At 34.8% G+C, this 18,176-nt stretch overlaps 1 protein-coding gene across 1 annotated transcript; it reads right to left on the reverse strand.

Moving 5' to 3' along the window:
- Positions 1-609: 609 nt before the first annotated feature.
- Positions 610-17,320, reverse strand: scinlb (scinderin like b). Its single transcript, XM_073848056.1, has 17 exons — positions 17,196-17,320; positions 15,439-15,624; positions 12,556-12,710; positions 12,050-12,211; positions 10,396-10,545; positions 9,809-9,898; positions 9,439-9,571; positions 8,070-8,158; positions 7,586-7,801; positions 7,110-7,243; positions 6,917-7,007; positions 5,697-5,867; positions 5,448-5,622; positions 5,259-5,374; positions 5,082-5,159; positions 2,350-2,410; positions 610-1,505 (listed from the first exon to the last, which is right to left on the reverse strand). The coding sequence occupies exons 2-17, from the start codon at positions 15,617-15,619 to the stop codon at positions 1,345-1,347; spliced, it is 2,163 nt and encodes a 720-aa protein (XP_073704157.1). The 5' UTR covers positions 15,620-15,624; positions 17,196-17,320; the 3' UTR covers positions 610-1,344.
- Positions 17,321-18,176: the final 856 nt, after the last annotated feature.

An 18,176-nucleotide genomic window follows, 5' to 3' on the forward strand; every position in this document is an offset into this window, starting at 1 on the left:
ACATTTTCACGTCTGGAAAAAAAGAGCTGTAGATCTCAAGAGAATGACACAAGATGGCCTCAATACAGGAGAGCTGTCATACATAATCTCAACTGAATCTTTGAAAGAAAAAAATAAATATAGCTGCTGTGTAAATTCATTTAAATCATGAATGTGGATTACGCTTGGTTTGTGGTAAATGTGGCATTCTAGGGACATTCTAGTTGTCTAGACTAGAGAAAGCAGGTCACTTCATAGCAAAGGAGAACAGTGGTGTTGTGCGATCTAGTTGTGTTAGACTTGAACAACATCTATGACTCATATGGCTTAATCCCAGTGATCCTGTTTAAAGTCTAACTGAGGAGGAGTACAACAGATAAACATATAAAGCTGAAAACATGTCTATCATTCTTGTAACTGCAAAGCTGGATTTTCAGCAGCCATTACTGCTGTCATCACTGTCACATTATCCTTCAGACATCATTTTAATACGCTGATTTGGTTCTTAAGAAACATTTCTTATTATTATCAATGTGCGTGTATAATTAACCTTGTGCTGCTTAATATTTTTGTAGAAACCATATTTTTTAGGGTTCTTTGATGAACTAATTAAAGTAAATAAAAAATAAATGCTTAAAAGAACATAATTTATTTGAACAAGACATCTTTTGTAACATTAAAAAAGTCATTACTGTCACATTTGATCAATTGAATGTGTCCTTGCTGAATAAAAACATTAATTTCCTCTTTAAAAAACAATGACCATTAACTTTTGAACAGTTGTTCTGTGTTATTGTTATAAAAATGTAGAATTGGTGTGTTCACTACTGTATAACAATAGTAAATATACAGTATGTTTATCTTCTTAAAATCTCAATTTATTAAATTCCAACATAACATCATCATACAAGCTGAAAGTATATCAATAGCTTGTGTGTAAAAACAATAGTCATGAAGTTTGCCAAACATTGTATAATGCTAACAGTTAGAAAGCCATAATTGCAGAAATAAATAGCCAAAACACTTGTCAAAATACCAATGGTAACAGGGTAACCTTACTTTATCCACTATTATGAGTGCTAAACATTTTGGTAGATTTCTTCTATTATGATAGCTGGCTCTGGTTGAACAAAGCTAAACACCCCCAAAATCAATTTACTGGACTAAAGTTCTGTAATTGGTCTCTGAAATCTGCCAGTTTTAATGATTTTCCCTTATTAAAAATTGTAAGAAATTAATTAGAGTGGACATTTATGTGAGATGGGCATTTTACCAATCTTTAGATTGTTTAAAAGCTGGGAAAGTTGCAATTTATTGCACAGGAACAAGAAGTGCTTATATAAAAAAAGGGGAGCAGTTCTGGGTTTAAAAGCAAGCTCGAATTCTCTCCAGAGGGTCAGTGTCCCACATATGTGCGTCCCAAGCCTGGAACCAGCCTGTGAAGGTCGGGGGCTCGGCCCCCTGCTTTATGGTTGTGATGGGCAACCCACGACGTCCAGAAGGATCAGAGTCCACATAGTCCTTAGCTACAGACAAAGAACATATTCAGTTATAGAGTATACAGAATATAGAGTGCTATGCACCATTTTCTTCAATGAAGTAAGTTTATGGGCTAGACTTCCGGTTCATTATCCACTATAAGGGAAATAGCATAGTTCTTACGGGAAGAAAAGGGTGGATAGGAATTAATTATTATAGTAGGTCAACCTGTAGGTTAGCATCATTTTGTTTCCCTCAACAATTATTTTTTCCATTATTGCAGAATATAAGCTCTGTGATTCTTACACATTTGCTCATCATGATAATGTTCACAAATAAACACAACCTTTATGAATTTTAAAGCCTAAATACAATCGCTAGAAGTAAAAAGCTAAAGGCAATAAACAAACTATGTTACTTAAATGTCACTACCATTAAGACAACTCTTTTGATCTTACCTTAAAATATTTAACTTAGAAAGTCTGAGTTAGAATAGTTTGCAAGAGTGTGAAAATGAGGCTATAAAAGCAGTTTTTTGTTATGTGTGATGAAGTTTAAGGTCCCTCTTGTCCTATTTAGCCATTTTTTTAGCAACTGCCTTTTTCAAGACAAGTAAAAGCTTTAAAAATAATGAGTTGGAGTATTACTGATGTATTTTATCGCATAGAATACAATGAAAAAATATTTTATGCTTTTTTTATGCTTAAAATCCTGTTCAAAAAAGTTAAGAAAAACTAACTTGTTTCTAAGTTTTACAATTCATTCCTGTAGCACCCAATTAACTGTTACTATATTGAGTATAGTACATGACTGGACAAGAAAATGAAAGACAACAAACTTCAAATGCAATGTTTTATCATGTAAAAATGATTTAGTAAACGTGTCACTCACCTATTTTTGGTGACTCAGTTTTTTCAACCTCATTGGCTTCTTTGCCAATCCAAAGGAAGATCTAGAAAGAGCAACAGTTCTTCAGCATTATAGGCCATTAACTATACATGTACTAGCTGATAAAATCTGCATCCCAATTCAGAGGCTGCATCCATCAAAGGCTGCTTTCCAAGAATTACTACATCATCATGGCACAACAAAGGCTGTCCCATTTCAGGACTCCTTCAATGATGGCCTCGAAATGCGCCCTTTGCTTCCAGGCCATGAAGGATACAACAAGTGGATCCTTTGTGGCCCAGGCTATCCCAAGATTCATTGTGTGCTGGTGACTACAATTTTTTTTGAGAAAATATGCCAGATTACCCTGTTTTATTTTCAGACATTCGAATATAACTTTCACAAAACTCCAGTACAGCCGTCACAGCAGTACTCTGAAGGCTAGACGGTCCCATTTAACAATGCTCAGTTCAACCTACACAGACTTCAAAGATGTGGCCTTCCTCTGAATTGGGACACAGCTACAGTCTAAACCAGTGGTTCTCAAACTTTTTGCTTCCAAGAACCCTCATCATTTAAGACAAGACATTTTTGGTATTTCTGCTATAATGACAAACCTGCTTGTTTTCAAACCTTTTAACACAAAGTTTAAAAATATAGTAATATATTATAGGGTCATTAGATAGACATGTATAGTAATGAAAGCCAAAATATTAAATTTCATGGATTAATACTTACTAAGTAATCCACTATTTTATAGAGGCGTGTCAAAATCGCAATTTTCACTTGAGATTTAGAGCCAAGTTACAAGGGGGGAATAAAGTACTTCAGAAAGATGGCAACATCATTATCTAATTTTTACACAGAGACTGGTAGGTCTGTTAGTCAAATCAGTTGAATTTAGCGATCTTTGTTGCCTTACGTGCCAATGGTGACCATTCAAAAATGGATAAAAGCAATTTTCAAGCTTGCTCTACAAAGTTTGCATGCCTATAACTCAAGAAGTATCCTTTTGGCATCTTCATTTTTAAGGCCCTATATGGTTCGGTTCCAGACACTGCAATTTCAATTGGGCTCCAGGAGTAAATTATTAAATTGTAAATTTTCAGTGGTCAAAAACCAAATGTAGGTCATTTTGCAAAAATATGATACTACCTTTCATTTAAAGAGGAATGTCTGAAGAACAAATAATGTTGAAACTAGAGATGTATCTCGTTTCCTTCTGTCAAAAAACGGCATTGAATATACCAGTCGGAGTGATTCTAGTTCTTAATAAACTTTTCTTTTGAACGCCCTGCATTTTTCAGTCGCAGAAAAATGGGACTTTTTAGATTGTTGAATATTACCCATTTTCAGTGGTTGAAAACCAAATGTTGGCCACTTTTTATACAGCTGATACTTATTGTATTTAAAGTGGAATGTCTGAAGAATAAGTAATGTTGAAGCTAGAAATGCATCTTGTTTCCCTCTATCAAAACAATTGTATAGGACATACCTGTTTGAGTGTCATAAATATTATTTTGGTTCCTAAGAAATTTTTCTTTTGAAATCTTAATTTTTAGGGCCCTGCATGGTTTAATTCAAGGGACATTAAGATCTTGTGCAGCTCCATGTTCAAATTATAGTATCTTACCCATTTTCAATGGTCAAAAACCAAATGTGGTTTTGTGTTTTTCTAGTCATCACTGTTGACAATGTAAATATGCAAATAATAACAGAAACTCATAGTTTAATAATGTACAGTGTAACACATCAGATTATGAATGACCAGGATTAATTGTTAACTTGTGTGAAACGTAAAATAAGATTTGATAAAATCCTTTTGACCTGGGGTTTAGAATTACCCAGTGTTAATTATTTCAAGTGTCAGAGACCTTAAATGTTTAAAGTACTATCAGTGATTCTGCCAAATATGCCCTTCAGATACTACTAGATCTATGACTATGCTTCTACTTATTAATTAATCCAGGTGAGGCAAATCTTGATCCATATTTCCCTATGAGGCGAGGGATTTGTTTTAAACACGTTATAATACTGCATGTTTGAACTCTTGGCAGCTTCAGAAGCTGTTACGAACAAAAATCCCTCGTTCCAAATATAACTGAAACTGATTCAAATATAAAATCTAATGAATAGATTACTAAGAGAAAGGCAATGTGTTTTTTGACCATTTCAGTGCACTTTTTACACTCAGATAGGTATGTCCTACACAATTTTTTGAGAGTGAAACAAGATACAATTACAATATTTATTCTTCAGACATTGTTCTTTAAATTAAATAAGTATCGGCTGTATACAAAGTGAACAAAATTTGGTTTTCAACCACTGAAAATGTGTAACATTTATTGCACTCAGACAGTTAAATATTTTTACTCAGACATTTAATATTATGACTTTCATCATCTGGGGAAGTTTTTGATATTTGGTTGATTTGACATGGAATGAACCTATAGTATTATAATATTTTATTAATATAGTAAAACGTGTATTTATTAAATATATTTCCATTTCTTTAAGATTTTATTATTTTACATTACGTTCCTAGATCTAAAAATGTATACATTTATTATTTTATTATAAATAATGAATTGTAAAGTAAAAATGAGGGAACATGTAAGATCTGGGAAACAAATTAGTCATCTTGAAGCCCCATTAGAAGTTTGCTGAGACTCCCTGGTTGAGAAACACTGGTCTGAACTACATTCATGTGAACTACATACTGTGCATCAACTCACCTGATCCCAGGCGTCAAGCAACATGACATCATCGGTAGCCAAGTCTGACTGAGTGAAGTCTCCAGGAACTTCCTCAACCTGAGAAAAAGAACAAGACATTCGATCCATTAAATCACCATATTTATAAACCACAGGTGTCCGTCAGCCTACCTGTGTACTTCTGTGACTGTCACTTACCATTAGCCGGCCTGTCTTATTGGAGCAGCCAAACAGACGTGGTGGTTTGACCATATTTCGTAGAGTTGGAGATGTCTGGTACTCCTTCTTCCCACCCAGAGCCGACCAGAATCCAGCTAAAGAGAAAGCTATATAAGAAAGATGTTCATACAGTATAATGCATTGTAAAAAAACAGGGCAGACTCTCACCTGGTTCTTTACCCTCGGCCACATCAGTGGATTTTCCTCCCAGTACACTTACAACATACTTTGCAGCTACCATTTCTTCCTCGCTGGCACCTGCACCTTTCCACACAAACACACAATCTGCTGACTTCAGCACAAATACGTCATTGGTGTTTAAGTTGGATGCAGATGGTTCGACCTATAATGGAAATTGAAAGTGATTAATGAGAAACATTACACTATATGTATGACAGTATCCAAACTGTGACTGACCTCTACACCACGTGTGGCTTTAGAAGAGCTCTGTCGAATGTGGAAGAGTCGTGTGCTGCCTGTCTTGGTTTGGCCGTCCTTGCGGGATGTGCCTCCACTATGGATGATCATAGGTTTGCCCTTGAACAGACTCATCAGATGGGGGGGTTCTTGACCCTGTGTCACTCGCACCTGAGCAATTTTTTGAGATGGATAAAATAATTTTAGCATATTTTTAATGATAACTGCTAAAAGTCACAACAGACCAACTAGGTTAATTTAATTGCTCTTCTGATCAAGATCACAGCCTGGTAGTTACCAGGCTTGTGCACAATTCAGAATTGAATTGAGAATGACTCCTAAATTCCAATTCATTGAATTTGAATTGATGTCAAAAACAGGATCTAGAATTACAATTCGAATTTGAATTAAAGGAAGCAGAATTGCAATTCAATACAAATTCAAAGAAATTCATATAGTCTACATAAGTGAAGTGTTTAACAATGAAGCTTTACAATATATGTCAAATATGATTTCATTACATATTCTATAAATGATATTAGTTTGAACTACTTGTACAGATTACACTGTGTTATTTGATTACTTTGAAATGAAAATAACATTTTGAACAAAACTAATCAAACATTGAAGGAGTAATTTATTTCAAGATTTTGATCATTATCTATGTTGGAACAAAATGTATGCAGGGTTGAGGAGTGACTAGTTATGTGTAATGAAATTATGCTATTAAATTTAAAAAAATAATGTAATTGTATGTGAGATTCAACACATTCTTTCTGTTGTATGACTGTGTGGAATGTCTTTAAATTGCCATGAATTTAATTCCATTTCCTGTCATTCCAACTCCAATTCAAATTCAACTTCCTGTGGGGCAGAGTCAATTCAATTCAAATTCCAACTCATGAATTGAATGGCGGCCAATTCTGAAATTCTGAATTGTGCACAAGCCTGTTAGTTACCATCACAAATACAGCAAATTTCTTGGCTTTCTTGGACTTTTTGGATTTTATAACCAAGTGCCATGAGAACACAAAACAATTCATACAAGATTTGGAAATCAAAGAATTGTAAAGTAGGTTCATGCAAAAACATTGAAAACAAAAACCTAAACCTGTACCCTATAAGTTTATCAGTAAATAGCATACTAACTGTGTTAGCCAAAAAAATACTTATATGCTTTTTCAAAATGCTCTTTTATTCCACAAACTGATTATTTTCACCTGTACTGGAGCTCCACCCATGGAGTCATCCAGCTGGACTGTAAGAAAGGCAGAAGCTGCCAGCTCATCCTGAGTGCTCTTCAGCCCTTGCCTGTAACACGCCACATACAAGCAATATAATGACACATTGTTTATATGAAACAGATAACATAGATAATATACTATAAAGCACTATAAATATATATGGACTAACCAGGTGTAGATGATATGCTGCTCCCTACTTCCCTGTTTATAACTGTAGAGGATCAGGTAACAGTCTCCCCCAAAGAACTGACCATAAGCAGAGGGATTTACTGGGACACGGTCCCCTCCCTCCACACGCCAGATCTGACTCAAACAAACATGAGTGTTAATGACAGGCTGATTACTTTATTCTCCTTTTATACGTATAAGCAGGGTCCAACTACTTGTAAAGGACTAAAATGTAACATATGGTTTAAATCCAGTTAATTCCATCTTTTTAAATACCATTCTCAACCACTTTATTTGCTACAATTGGTATAGATAGCAGACATAAATCATGTTTATCAACTCTAAAAAGAAAAAAAAAACACTTGATCAAAACTACAAGTTACATTTTTCAGGATGATGAATAGAATGCTCAAACTTGGAATGGTAGTGTATGTCACTGTGAAAGAGTTTAATTTGGATGACCTAAATTAAATTTACCTGGATTTTTCCAGATCCATCATCAACCATGTTATGCTGGGCTGCCATGGCCTTGTTGTTATGAAGGCTGGAGGCATCGAAAGGAATCTGCTCCACATGGGCTATTTTACCAATGGTGTAGGCCTTGGTAGGACCAGTGGTTTGGTCCTTGTCCTTCCAGTTAGAGAAGAATTGCTTGAACAGGGTGGTCTCGCCCCCTGCAGGAAGCACCTGGATCTACAGCGTCAAGTATTGAAGGTAAAGCATCAGTAAATGTGACATTAGTTCTTCATATATATACACAAACCATAATATTTTATAAATGAAATCAGTACGTATAAATATATAATTTTTTTGTAATCATTTAGAAGCATTCTAACTGCAGATTTCTACAAACAAGAATGTTTAAATGGTAAAAACTCAATTACAAGAATAAACAATAAGTGATGGGTCCTTTTCTTTAATTGTCAATATTATGTGTTTAAAATTTTTATTATGCATGTACCTGTGTTCTACTAGAGTAGTTCTTCTCTTTGATGAACTGCTCTGCTGCTTTCATAGCCGCTTTGCGTTCAGATGTATTTGCATTTGGTCCTGTTGGCAAAGGGAATACAGAGGCATATGCTAAAAGAAGCTCTTTCATTTTATGAAAAATATGTGGCACATTTAAGCAAAGGGCCTCTAGTGATATGCGCTGCTTGTCAGCGTTATGGAAAAAACAGAAAGATGGTATCAGTCTGACATCTCTGTAATAAGATATAGAGATATAAGAACCATTATAGGGCAGTGTCTAAACAGATTAATACTATCGGCTGCCGAATAACATTAATTTAAAGGGATCACCCAAAAATAAAAACTGTCATCTTTTACTCACCCCCACACGGAAATAACCCATATAAACATATATGTTTTAATATAGGTATTGATATAGGTTTTTAATAAGTGACATATATAAAATTGGCCTTTTCCCTATATTATATGTACATATATGCATGTATATATGTGTGCACATATGCACATATATGTTCACCTATATGTTTACCTATATATTAGTAAAATTATTAAAATCCATAGCTGCTAGACAACATAAATAAAAGCACAGTGAAACGCTCAGATAAATGTGGGATGGTGATGATGATGATGATTACTTGAATGTATGTTCTGTGTTTTTTTTTTTCTTGCTATGTTTAGACTGTAATGACCTTTCAGCCATATTCATCTAGAAACTGCTTTAAGACAATACAGAAAACATTGCATTTTGCATTGCATTTGGTGGATGTAACAGTGAATGTGTGGATGTGTATGAGCTGTAATGTGAATCTGGAAATTGGAAAAAGACTTGATTGACAAAATAAAAAAAACAAACTATTTTGTTATACATTTCCTTCTTTTCCACTATTTTCATACAGATAACATAACACTATTCTTTTCAGCGTGGATTTGGCTTAAAATCACGAGTGATTAAATGTATTTGAGTGCACAGCGATGTGCAGATCAGATTAATCAATCTGCTGTTAAAATGAACCATCCATTCCTCATATCATCATGCAAAACTAAGAATAAAAAAAAAGTATAATATGACGATCGGGTGCGGTTAGCTAAATCAGAGAAAAATATAGGTGCGGGTGGGTAGGGCGGATAATTTATTTGAAGCTGCGGATTTGGGTGACGTTTGAGCCCATCCGCGCATCTCTAATCTGCATGGTCTATAAGACATCAGCCGAAAAGTAAAGTTGTTTTAGTTAAGTTGATGAGTTCTTTGAAAAAATGCGCATCATTGAATTATGCACAGTAATTAGGAATGTGTGTTGGGAGAGAAAATAGGATCATGTTTTTAATGTTGATGTTATAGTTAACTGCACACTGAAACACACCTTTCCAAACAAACACATTCTTATCAACTCCATTGTCCAGGATATAGCACTCATCCAGGGAGAGCATCTCCTGTTTGAATGGGCTAGTCTGGGCCACAACAGATGTTTTCATGGAGCCAGAGGCATCTGAAATCTACAATAACAATGATAAACCACAGGACAGCAATCAGGCCTGAATTGTAGATAGATAAATAATGGCATTGAAAGCTTAAGAAATAAAGATAATGAGAAACAATGTTTTGTGTGAATTAGGCAGTATTTTAGGTTTTACAGCTGTCAGCTATAAATGTACAGCAGTCCAACATAAATAATTAATAGTAAATATTCAGAACTGAGCTAAAATGTAAATAGAGATAATAATCTTTATTACCATATATAATGCTGCTTTCTTCTTGTTTGAGGTTTCCACTTCCTCATCATCGGGAGTTGCTGGAGCGATACTGGATTTGGGCCCAAGAACCTGCAAGAGGAAATACAGGATTAAAGTCCATATGGGAACAGCAGGGCTTTATTTATAACACTTATCTAATGCCAAGTGGACCAAATATTAAACCATGTGCTGAATGACCTGATAGCAGACTGAATATTTGGCATGCAAAACTCATCCTCTCTCATTAAACACATAATGGATGCATTCTCATTAACACAACACTCAAGTCAGAGCCAGAACACAAACAAGCAAGCCATTGTGCCAAATTTTACATCAGGCCTGGTTGATGGTGTCCATACCCTAATGTGTGGTTATTCAGCATCCATGAAAATGCACCTGTTTCATTTTACTAAAACAGTTTAGTGTCAGCTTTGATTTAACATTTTTCACTTAACCAGCAAACATAAATAAATAAATTGTAAGTGATTTTGAAGTGGATATCTACCCATATATTTCAGTAGCCTACATCAGATGGTGGTTTAGCAGAAATTGTTACAGGAAAAGTAGACTTTAAATCTTTCACTCACTTTAGTCAGAGCATCTGGTTCAGCCCCATCCTCCACCATGAGCAGCTTGGCCCTGCCGTTCCTTTCATTGTCCCGGATATCAATGGCCAACTGGGAGGCCTTTAAACGTTCAAAACGATTGCAGTCACTGCCGCACCACTGATAAATGTCCTGGCGGAAAATGAGAAAAGTGTCTTTAAAATGACTAAATTGTGCACAACCATTTAAAAGTTTAGGGTTAGTAAGATTTATTTTGGGGGGAAATTTTTTTTTTTTTTCATTCAGGAAGAATGAATCTTTTAAACTTTTTTTTCTTTAAAATCTTAACAACAAGAAATGTTACTTAAAAACAAAATAAGGGCCAGTATTCACAAAACATCTTAAGGCTAAAAGTAGCTCATAACCTGCCGATTTAGAAGAAAATCTTTAAAATAATGGGCGTGTCAGTCCTAAATTTAGGATTTTTGCTCTAAGAGTATTTTACAATGCATTTTAGCGCTAAAACTAGCTCCTAAATCTGTGAAATGTTAAGAGTAGTAAAGAGGACTCCTAAGTCACTAAGACTAAATCACAAACTATGACGAAAAAACAAATAACAGAAATTCTAATAATTTCCACTACAAATACCATTACAAACCATCAAATTTTTAACCTTTAAAAGATTTCCGGTAGTGTGTTTTGGGACATGTTCCATTAAGGTTTATTGGTTTTAACAAGCCAACAATAAAAGGTGACCAAATACTAGTAGAGACCAACAGGCACCATTACAGTTACCATTTACCTATTGCTTTTTTTCAGCAGGGCTAAAATGGCTGTTGACGGTAATCTGCCTCAGAACGTGAACATTTTAGAAACACGCTGCATTTATTTGCACACAAATGTTTTCCCACGCAACTTTTTTGGTTTTGGAGGTTATCCCAACTCCAAATTTTCCTTTGATTATATCCTTGTTTTCATTAACAAGCTAGGCAAGAAGTAATATCTGTTTTTGTAATCAGTTTTGTTTTTTTTATGTTTGCATTACTTACTATCAGGTCATGATTATTCTACTCCAAAAGGCTGTTTATATGCATATCCACTAATTGTTTATGATAGAGGCTGACAATTAGCTGAACATATACTTGTTTAATTAGTGACACCTAGTCTGCAATTTAAATCTAAATTTGAATGTGGCAACATTTTGATTTTTAAAAATTTATTTCAATATGGCAACATAATATTGCACTCTACAATAATTCTATGAATAATCTCTGACAGAGACCCCTCCCCTAGTATCAGCCAATCACTGTGTGCATAGTTAGTATGTATGCTGACATCATCCGTAGCATTCAAGTAAACCCCGCCCTTACTCTTTGCTTAATACTCCTTTCTATTCCTTAGTAAAAGTTTGTCTAACAGTTTTGTGAATAGGTTTTAAGAGAGAACTGTTAGCTAAATTTTTTTACTACTATTTAGGAAAACTCTTAGTGGTAGGATAAAATGTTTTGTTAAAATACGGGCCCTGAATATGACTAATGGGGTAGTGAAAATTCTGATCCTCACATTTTTTAACTGTAGTGTACATAAAAAAAAAGTAAAATATTTTAGCATATTTTTAAATATTCAAATGGCAGCTCTAGTTGGTATAGGGAAGTATATAAATTGAACAAAATATATCAGGTTCAGTTATCTATACCTTCCCTAAGTCTACGATAAAGCAGTCTCCTTTGTTGAAGCTCTTCCAGGACATCTCCACCTCAGTAGCTCTGATGGCCCTCCTCCCTTTTATGTGCAGCAGACGCTTCACATCCACATCATTGGTCAACACATGATGAAAACCAGATGCAACCCCACCTTGCTGAGGAGTCCAGAAAGACAGTTAACTCATTACATTACATAAAATGATAGTGGTATAATTGGCCAAATAAAATGTAAAAAAAATTAGCAAGGAACTAAATGCAAACCACTTAGCAGAGTGCCTCTCAAAGAGCCATGCAAACATACTGAGCTAAGCAAATTGCTGAATATAATGGAAAGAATGTGGCATGACTAAACAGTAATGGATGTTTTGGAGCCATAATTGATTCTACCCTGGTGCTTCTACAAAGTAAACCCAGCAGGAAGACTACTTTTGCATTCTCACTGCAAGTTAATGATGAACTCTGATTCTAAGAAGGGTCATTAAAGCAAAGGTGAGTTTACCTTATACTTGATGCCTGACTTGAAGTAACCCAGGAAGGTGAGTGACTCATTGTTTTGGACCTCACGGAACTGAACCGGACCACCCCCGAGAAAGTCATCCAGCTGTGTGGCGAAGATAGCTGCAGCTCCACTTTCATCTTGAGAACACCCATTCCCTGAAGGAGCGGGAAATGATTACATTAATGATTGCTTGTTTGTCTCTCTTATTATTATACTTTCAAAAATAAAAAAAATGCAATTCATACATCTGATGATGTGTTAAATGATGAGCATGTTTTGTCTACGTTAAATTTTATTTTGATATTTTTTGATGAATACATTATGAATATCCATGATGAATAAAAAAGTCTCATTAAAAGAATACTTGAAAGGTAAACCTTAAGCAGTTTGTAATATAATATGTGATATAAAATATAATATAAAAACATCCTCCTTAACTGCTTATCTAACATCTAAAACACTTTTGTCTGCCAGTATCTGATATCATAGAGAGGACTCCTGAAGACCCTCATGTGTCACAGTGCTAATTCAGTATTATTTATAAATTAATTCTATTAAAACTTTAAATTTTTCTTTTAGTTTTAGTCATTTATATTTAGCTTTAATTTACATACATTTATTGAATTTAAATAAATTAATTAAAAATGTTGCTTCTTTTAAGTTTTTATAAATTATTTATGTTCCATATTCTATTTTTAATAGTTATAGTTAACAATAACAACCCAGGTATGTGAGTTAGTTCAACAAATCTCTTACAATATCAAATATTTTTGCTCCTTTTTGACAAGTCAAGTTTAGTTCAGGTTGTAAAATATCATGTGATGCCGCTCCCCTAGAAGCATATATTTTTTACTTTGACTTTTTAAAATGTATTGCTTCTTTATTATGAACACATCCTACTTTTACACAAAAGCAGCATACAAAAGACAGTGAAAACATGTTTCAGGGTGGATGCTTCTGTTAGTGAAAAAAATCCTGTCCTGCAGCTTAAAGGAACATTCAAACTGTTTAACATGGCAAATTCAGGTGACTGACTTAAACCTGTGGTGAAATATTCTTGGGGAAATTGTTTGCCTCACATAAAATTCCTAAACCAACTGAATTCATGGACCAACTGTTGTATAAAGCACCCCAGTAAAGTTTTAAATGCATTTATGTTTAAGTTTATGGCAGATGTCACTGACAAAAAAAATATAAAGAGCATTTCTTTGTAAAGGCCCATTACACAACATGCATCTCTCAAGAGTTAAACATAACCTAGCACTCTCTTATGGGAAATGCAGCACTGAAAATGAAATGATATAAAACTGAAACAGACAGGTCATATGCTTCCTCATCTAAATAAAGCAAATTGAAAACGAATGTGTGAAAAGAGATATTCATAACTAACTAAAATGCTAATAATGTGTAGAAAATGATATGTATAGTTTTTTTTGAGTCATTAAATTGATACATTTCTCAAAAATGTATTGCTTCTGGATTATGAACACATCCTACTTTTACACAAAACCAGCATATAAAAGACAGTGAAAACATGTTTCAGAGTAAATGCTTCTCTTAGTGGGAAAAAAAACTGTACTGCAACTTACAGGAACATTCAAACTGACCTCGCTTGCCAAGCAGTGCTAGCAGTGGATCTGTCTTTAGCTAAATAAAAACCAAATATAAACCCCAACGAGGCCACACGGATCACATCATGAGATTTTCCACTCTGTGTCCTCAAATAAACTTTTTCTTCTCACACTACATCTCCATTCAAATGTCTTAGAACTACTATGGTTTGGAGCATGTCTGAGAGCAAAACAAGTAAGTTCAAACCACTGGGTGGAACAAAAGCGGCATCTCACTGCTCAGGCTCTGGAATTAAACAGGAGGCCACATAAACCTAAGTGGGCTGAGAGCCAACAGTTGATGCATTGCCACAAAAACAAGTGAAGGCATGCTAAAGTCTGTGGAGGTGACTAAATACCCTTTAAGTGACTACCCTTCTGAGATATGCCATCTGTACTTGATCAAATGAACTTCTCTTCAGGGGTAGGAGGGGCTGTCATGAGTAATTAGCAGGAAAAAAGTGCACTTTCAGAATTCTTTATATTTCTGTGAGATAGTGGTGAAGAATCACAATATTTATAAAAAGGTAGACGAAATGTCCCCAGATGACCTACTATTTCCATCAAGATTCTGGAATTTACTATCCCATAAGGCCAGCCAGTAATGCAACACAACTGCTGGAAAGTCACATAACAATGACAACATGATGAACGTACTGTTTTGTCTGGATTACTACAAAAATTCATTCTATACAGTATAGAACATACTTTTTAAAAGTTCAAAAGAAGTGCTTACTCAGAGAGTATGTGATTTCGAACGCAGCAAGTCACTTTTGTTCCTGAATGAATCAGTGTTTTTGAAGGAATCGGCTGAATGAATAATTCAATGACCCATTCATAAAGACAGCTGTCTTATGTACCAGTAAAATTTCTGTCAAATGTCAAATATACTTGGGGAAATCTTTTGTCTCACATAAAATTCATCTGAATGCAACTCAACTAATTGAATTCATTGACCAACTGTTGTATAAAGCACTTTAGTAAAGTTTTAAATGCATCTATGTTTAAGTTTATGGCAGATGTCACTGACAGAAAATCTAAAAGGATTTCTTTGTAAAGGCACTTACACAACATGCATTTCTCAAGAGCGCTCTCTCTTATGGGAAAAGCAGCATTAAAAATGAAATGACATGAAACTGAACAAGACAGACAGCCCACATCCTTCCTCATCTAAATAAAGCAAATTAAAACGTATGTGGTTGACATTCATTCTATTGTACATCCCTAACTGAAATGCTTCTATTCGGTTCAGACCATTAGGCGTGTCACTTACCCATCCACATGTGTATATAGTATGAGGGTGCCTTGGTGGTGTACAGCAGAAGGTAGGCATCACCCGTATAGAAGTTGCCATAGAGATTCTTAGGCACTGGCTTCAGGTCCATGTTCTCAATGCGCCATACCTGCAGACCAGGAGCTTTCCCTGCAGTCTCAAACTCCTTATGGGACACCATAGTGACTGAAGAGGATGCAGAAGACAAAAGGTCAGGATCTTTTTTCAGGGCATTACGTCATACTGTGAAAATGAGAAATGTCTAGTGCGGTAGCAATGTAGAAGAGAAATAGGCTTTAGAGAAATAAGAAGTATCTGTTCCTCTCAGAGGTTCGCTCTTAGTTCTTGCTTGAGAACTATATGAAGTCCGAAACTTCTGATGTTTGAGATTCTGGAATCACTGACTTGCATAAAACACAATCTGGCACAGCATGGGGACTATCTATGCCATTTACTCACATGCAAAAACTCAGATGCAAATGTAACGCACCATACATCACACCTCTGTGCCTGTGTGACAGAATAGATAAGACTTTGATCCTTCAAAAAGAGGATCTTAGTCATCATAGTGTTGACAACACAGCTGATAAGGAGGAGAAACACATGATCAAGGTGACACACTTGGTTTACATACTACCTCCAAAACTAAACATTTAACAAGATCTTATATTTTTTTTATATTGTATCAATATAGTATATCTCAATAAAAGATACATTCTGCATTCTACAGTGAAGGTAAATGCCTCCAAGCCATTGCAGCCCATCTATAGCTAACATGGGTTTTCATTTTAAATATTATGCATATAGGACGAGGCTTTGAAGCACAGAAACCACAAAAGCCATGCAAATGTACGTTTAAATATTTCCTGCAGCAGATGTAAATGGCTCTCTGAGTAACTTTAATAAACCATGTCATTATATTATTACTTTGACCTGTTTCAGTCAAATTAATGGCCAAAGAGGCACTGCTGCTGTGATGTTGCAGTGGTTATATGCGATTTTATAATGAATCTTTATAAAAAGAAGTCTCTTATGCTCACCAAGACTCCTTTTAAGTGATCAAAATACAGTAAAAGTAATATTGTGAAATATCATAAAACTCTGCTGAAAATGCTGCTTTGCCATAAATCAATTACAGTCATTATTCCAGGCTTACTCCAGAAATTTTACAATTGCATTAAAAAAATACATATTGACATAAAAGCATTCATTTGAAAAATACATGTTTTGTTACATTATATATGTGTGTGTGGGTGGGTGAACACACACAATGCATAACGTATATAAAGTTTATATAACAGTATATAGTCAATATTGTTCCTAGAACCAAAAACAATGAAATGCGACTTTATGCATAATTGTAGCAATGACCTGCATTTTAGATTTTATATAACTACAAACCCTGCAAAGATTTTTTTATATCCTTCCTTCTCTGCTATAATTCACTGTATTCAGTCGTTCACTTTAATGAGCAAAAATTACTGTACTACTAGGCTACTTCAGTACGGACAGCAAACTTATAGTTGGACTTTGTCTTATGAAAGTGGAAACGTGGCGTGCATTAATTCGCGTTCTCCTTTAGATAACAAATATTTTGCAAACTCCGCGTTACTATGTGACCAGAGTAACATGTAAATGCTACCATATATTGCTACTTCAGGACAGTAAAAAAATATTCCATTCATTTAGTCCTTATTATGCAGCCAGTGAGTTTTAGAGCGATATTAAGTAAAAACAGAATAATGTAAACAACTTACGAGATAGTGGCAGATGTAGAAAGCTGTCAGGTCACGAGAAAAAGGGATGTAACTAGATAAAGTGTAGTCTTTCTTTACTGAATCCGCGATTTAACTGGAGGGAGTGTCTGTAAAATAGGGGCGTGTATGCACATACGGTGATTTTTTTTTTCAGTACAATTGTGTCTTAAAGCCTGATTTCAGCGAACTACCTATACAACATTTCTGGGAATTAGACTCATAATGAATGCGTACATGTCATTAAATAAATAAACAAATAAAACAAAATTACATTTTGAAACCGCATTTGCATCTTTGGTTTGATATGTGATTTTAAAAGCTTGTGTTTTGTGAGATTTCAATGACATAAAGTGTAACTGTAACTTAATTGTAGCAATATTCAATACTGCCATTTACTAAAACAGCTTTCCAGAACTTATTTTCCATTTGCAACAAACCTAAATTATATACAATATGAGCATTTATGTCAGTAAAATGTAATTTTCTCAGTATATTCAATAAGTTACATTCTTATTCGTCATGAATTGCTGTTCTTTGTAAAAAAAAAAAAAAAAAAACTTCTAATACATTAAAAAAAGAGAGAAAACTTCCGAACAAAACACCTTCCTAAGGTTTTTACTGGCTACTTTCATGAAACTTAAGCTCTATAAATGGAACAAGGGTGTTACAATGTTTGCCTAATGTAGCAACAGGAAAGCAATGACCACACAAAACAAGAGGAACTGTAATGACAAACACTGTTGGTTTACTCAAACATTTTTGGCAAACTTGACCACATTTTGAGCATCGTAAAAAAATGTCTCGTATACAAGGCCCTTGCAAAATTGCAGACAAAAATCAAACAATGTAAAATAAGAATCAGATGCTGCTTTTGTGGGTTGCCCACCACTGAAATGCTGGAGAGGCTTGAAACTTGAAACATCTCCCCCACTAACATGTGCTTGCAATTAACCAACAGACATAAAAGGCCATTTAAAATGG

Source organism: Garra rufa, chromosome 10, assembly GCF_049309525.1.
Source record: "Garra rufa chromosome 10, GarRuf1.0, whole genome shotgun sequence".
NCBI classification, from domain to species: Eukaryota; Metazoa; Chordata; class Actinopteri; order Cypriniformes; family Cyprinidae; genus Garra; species Garra rufa.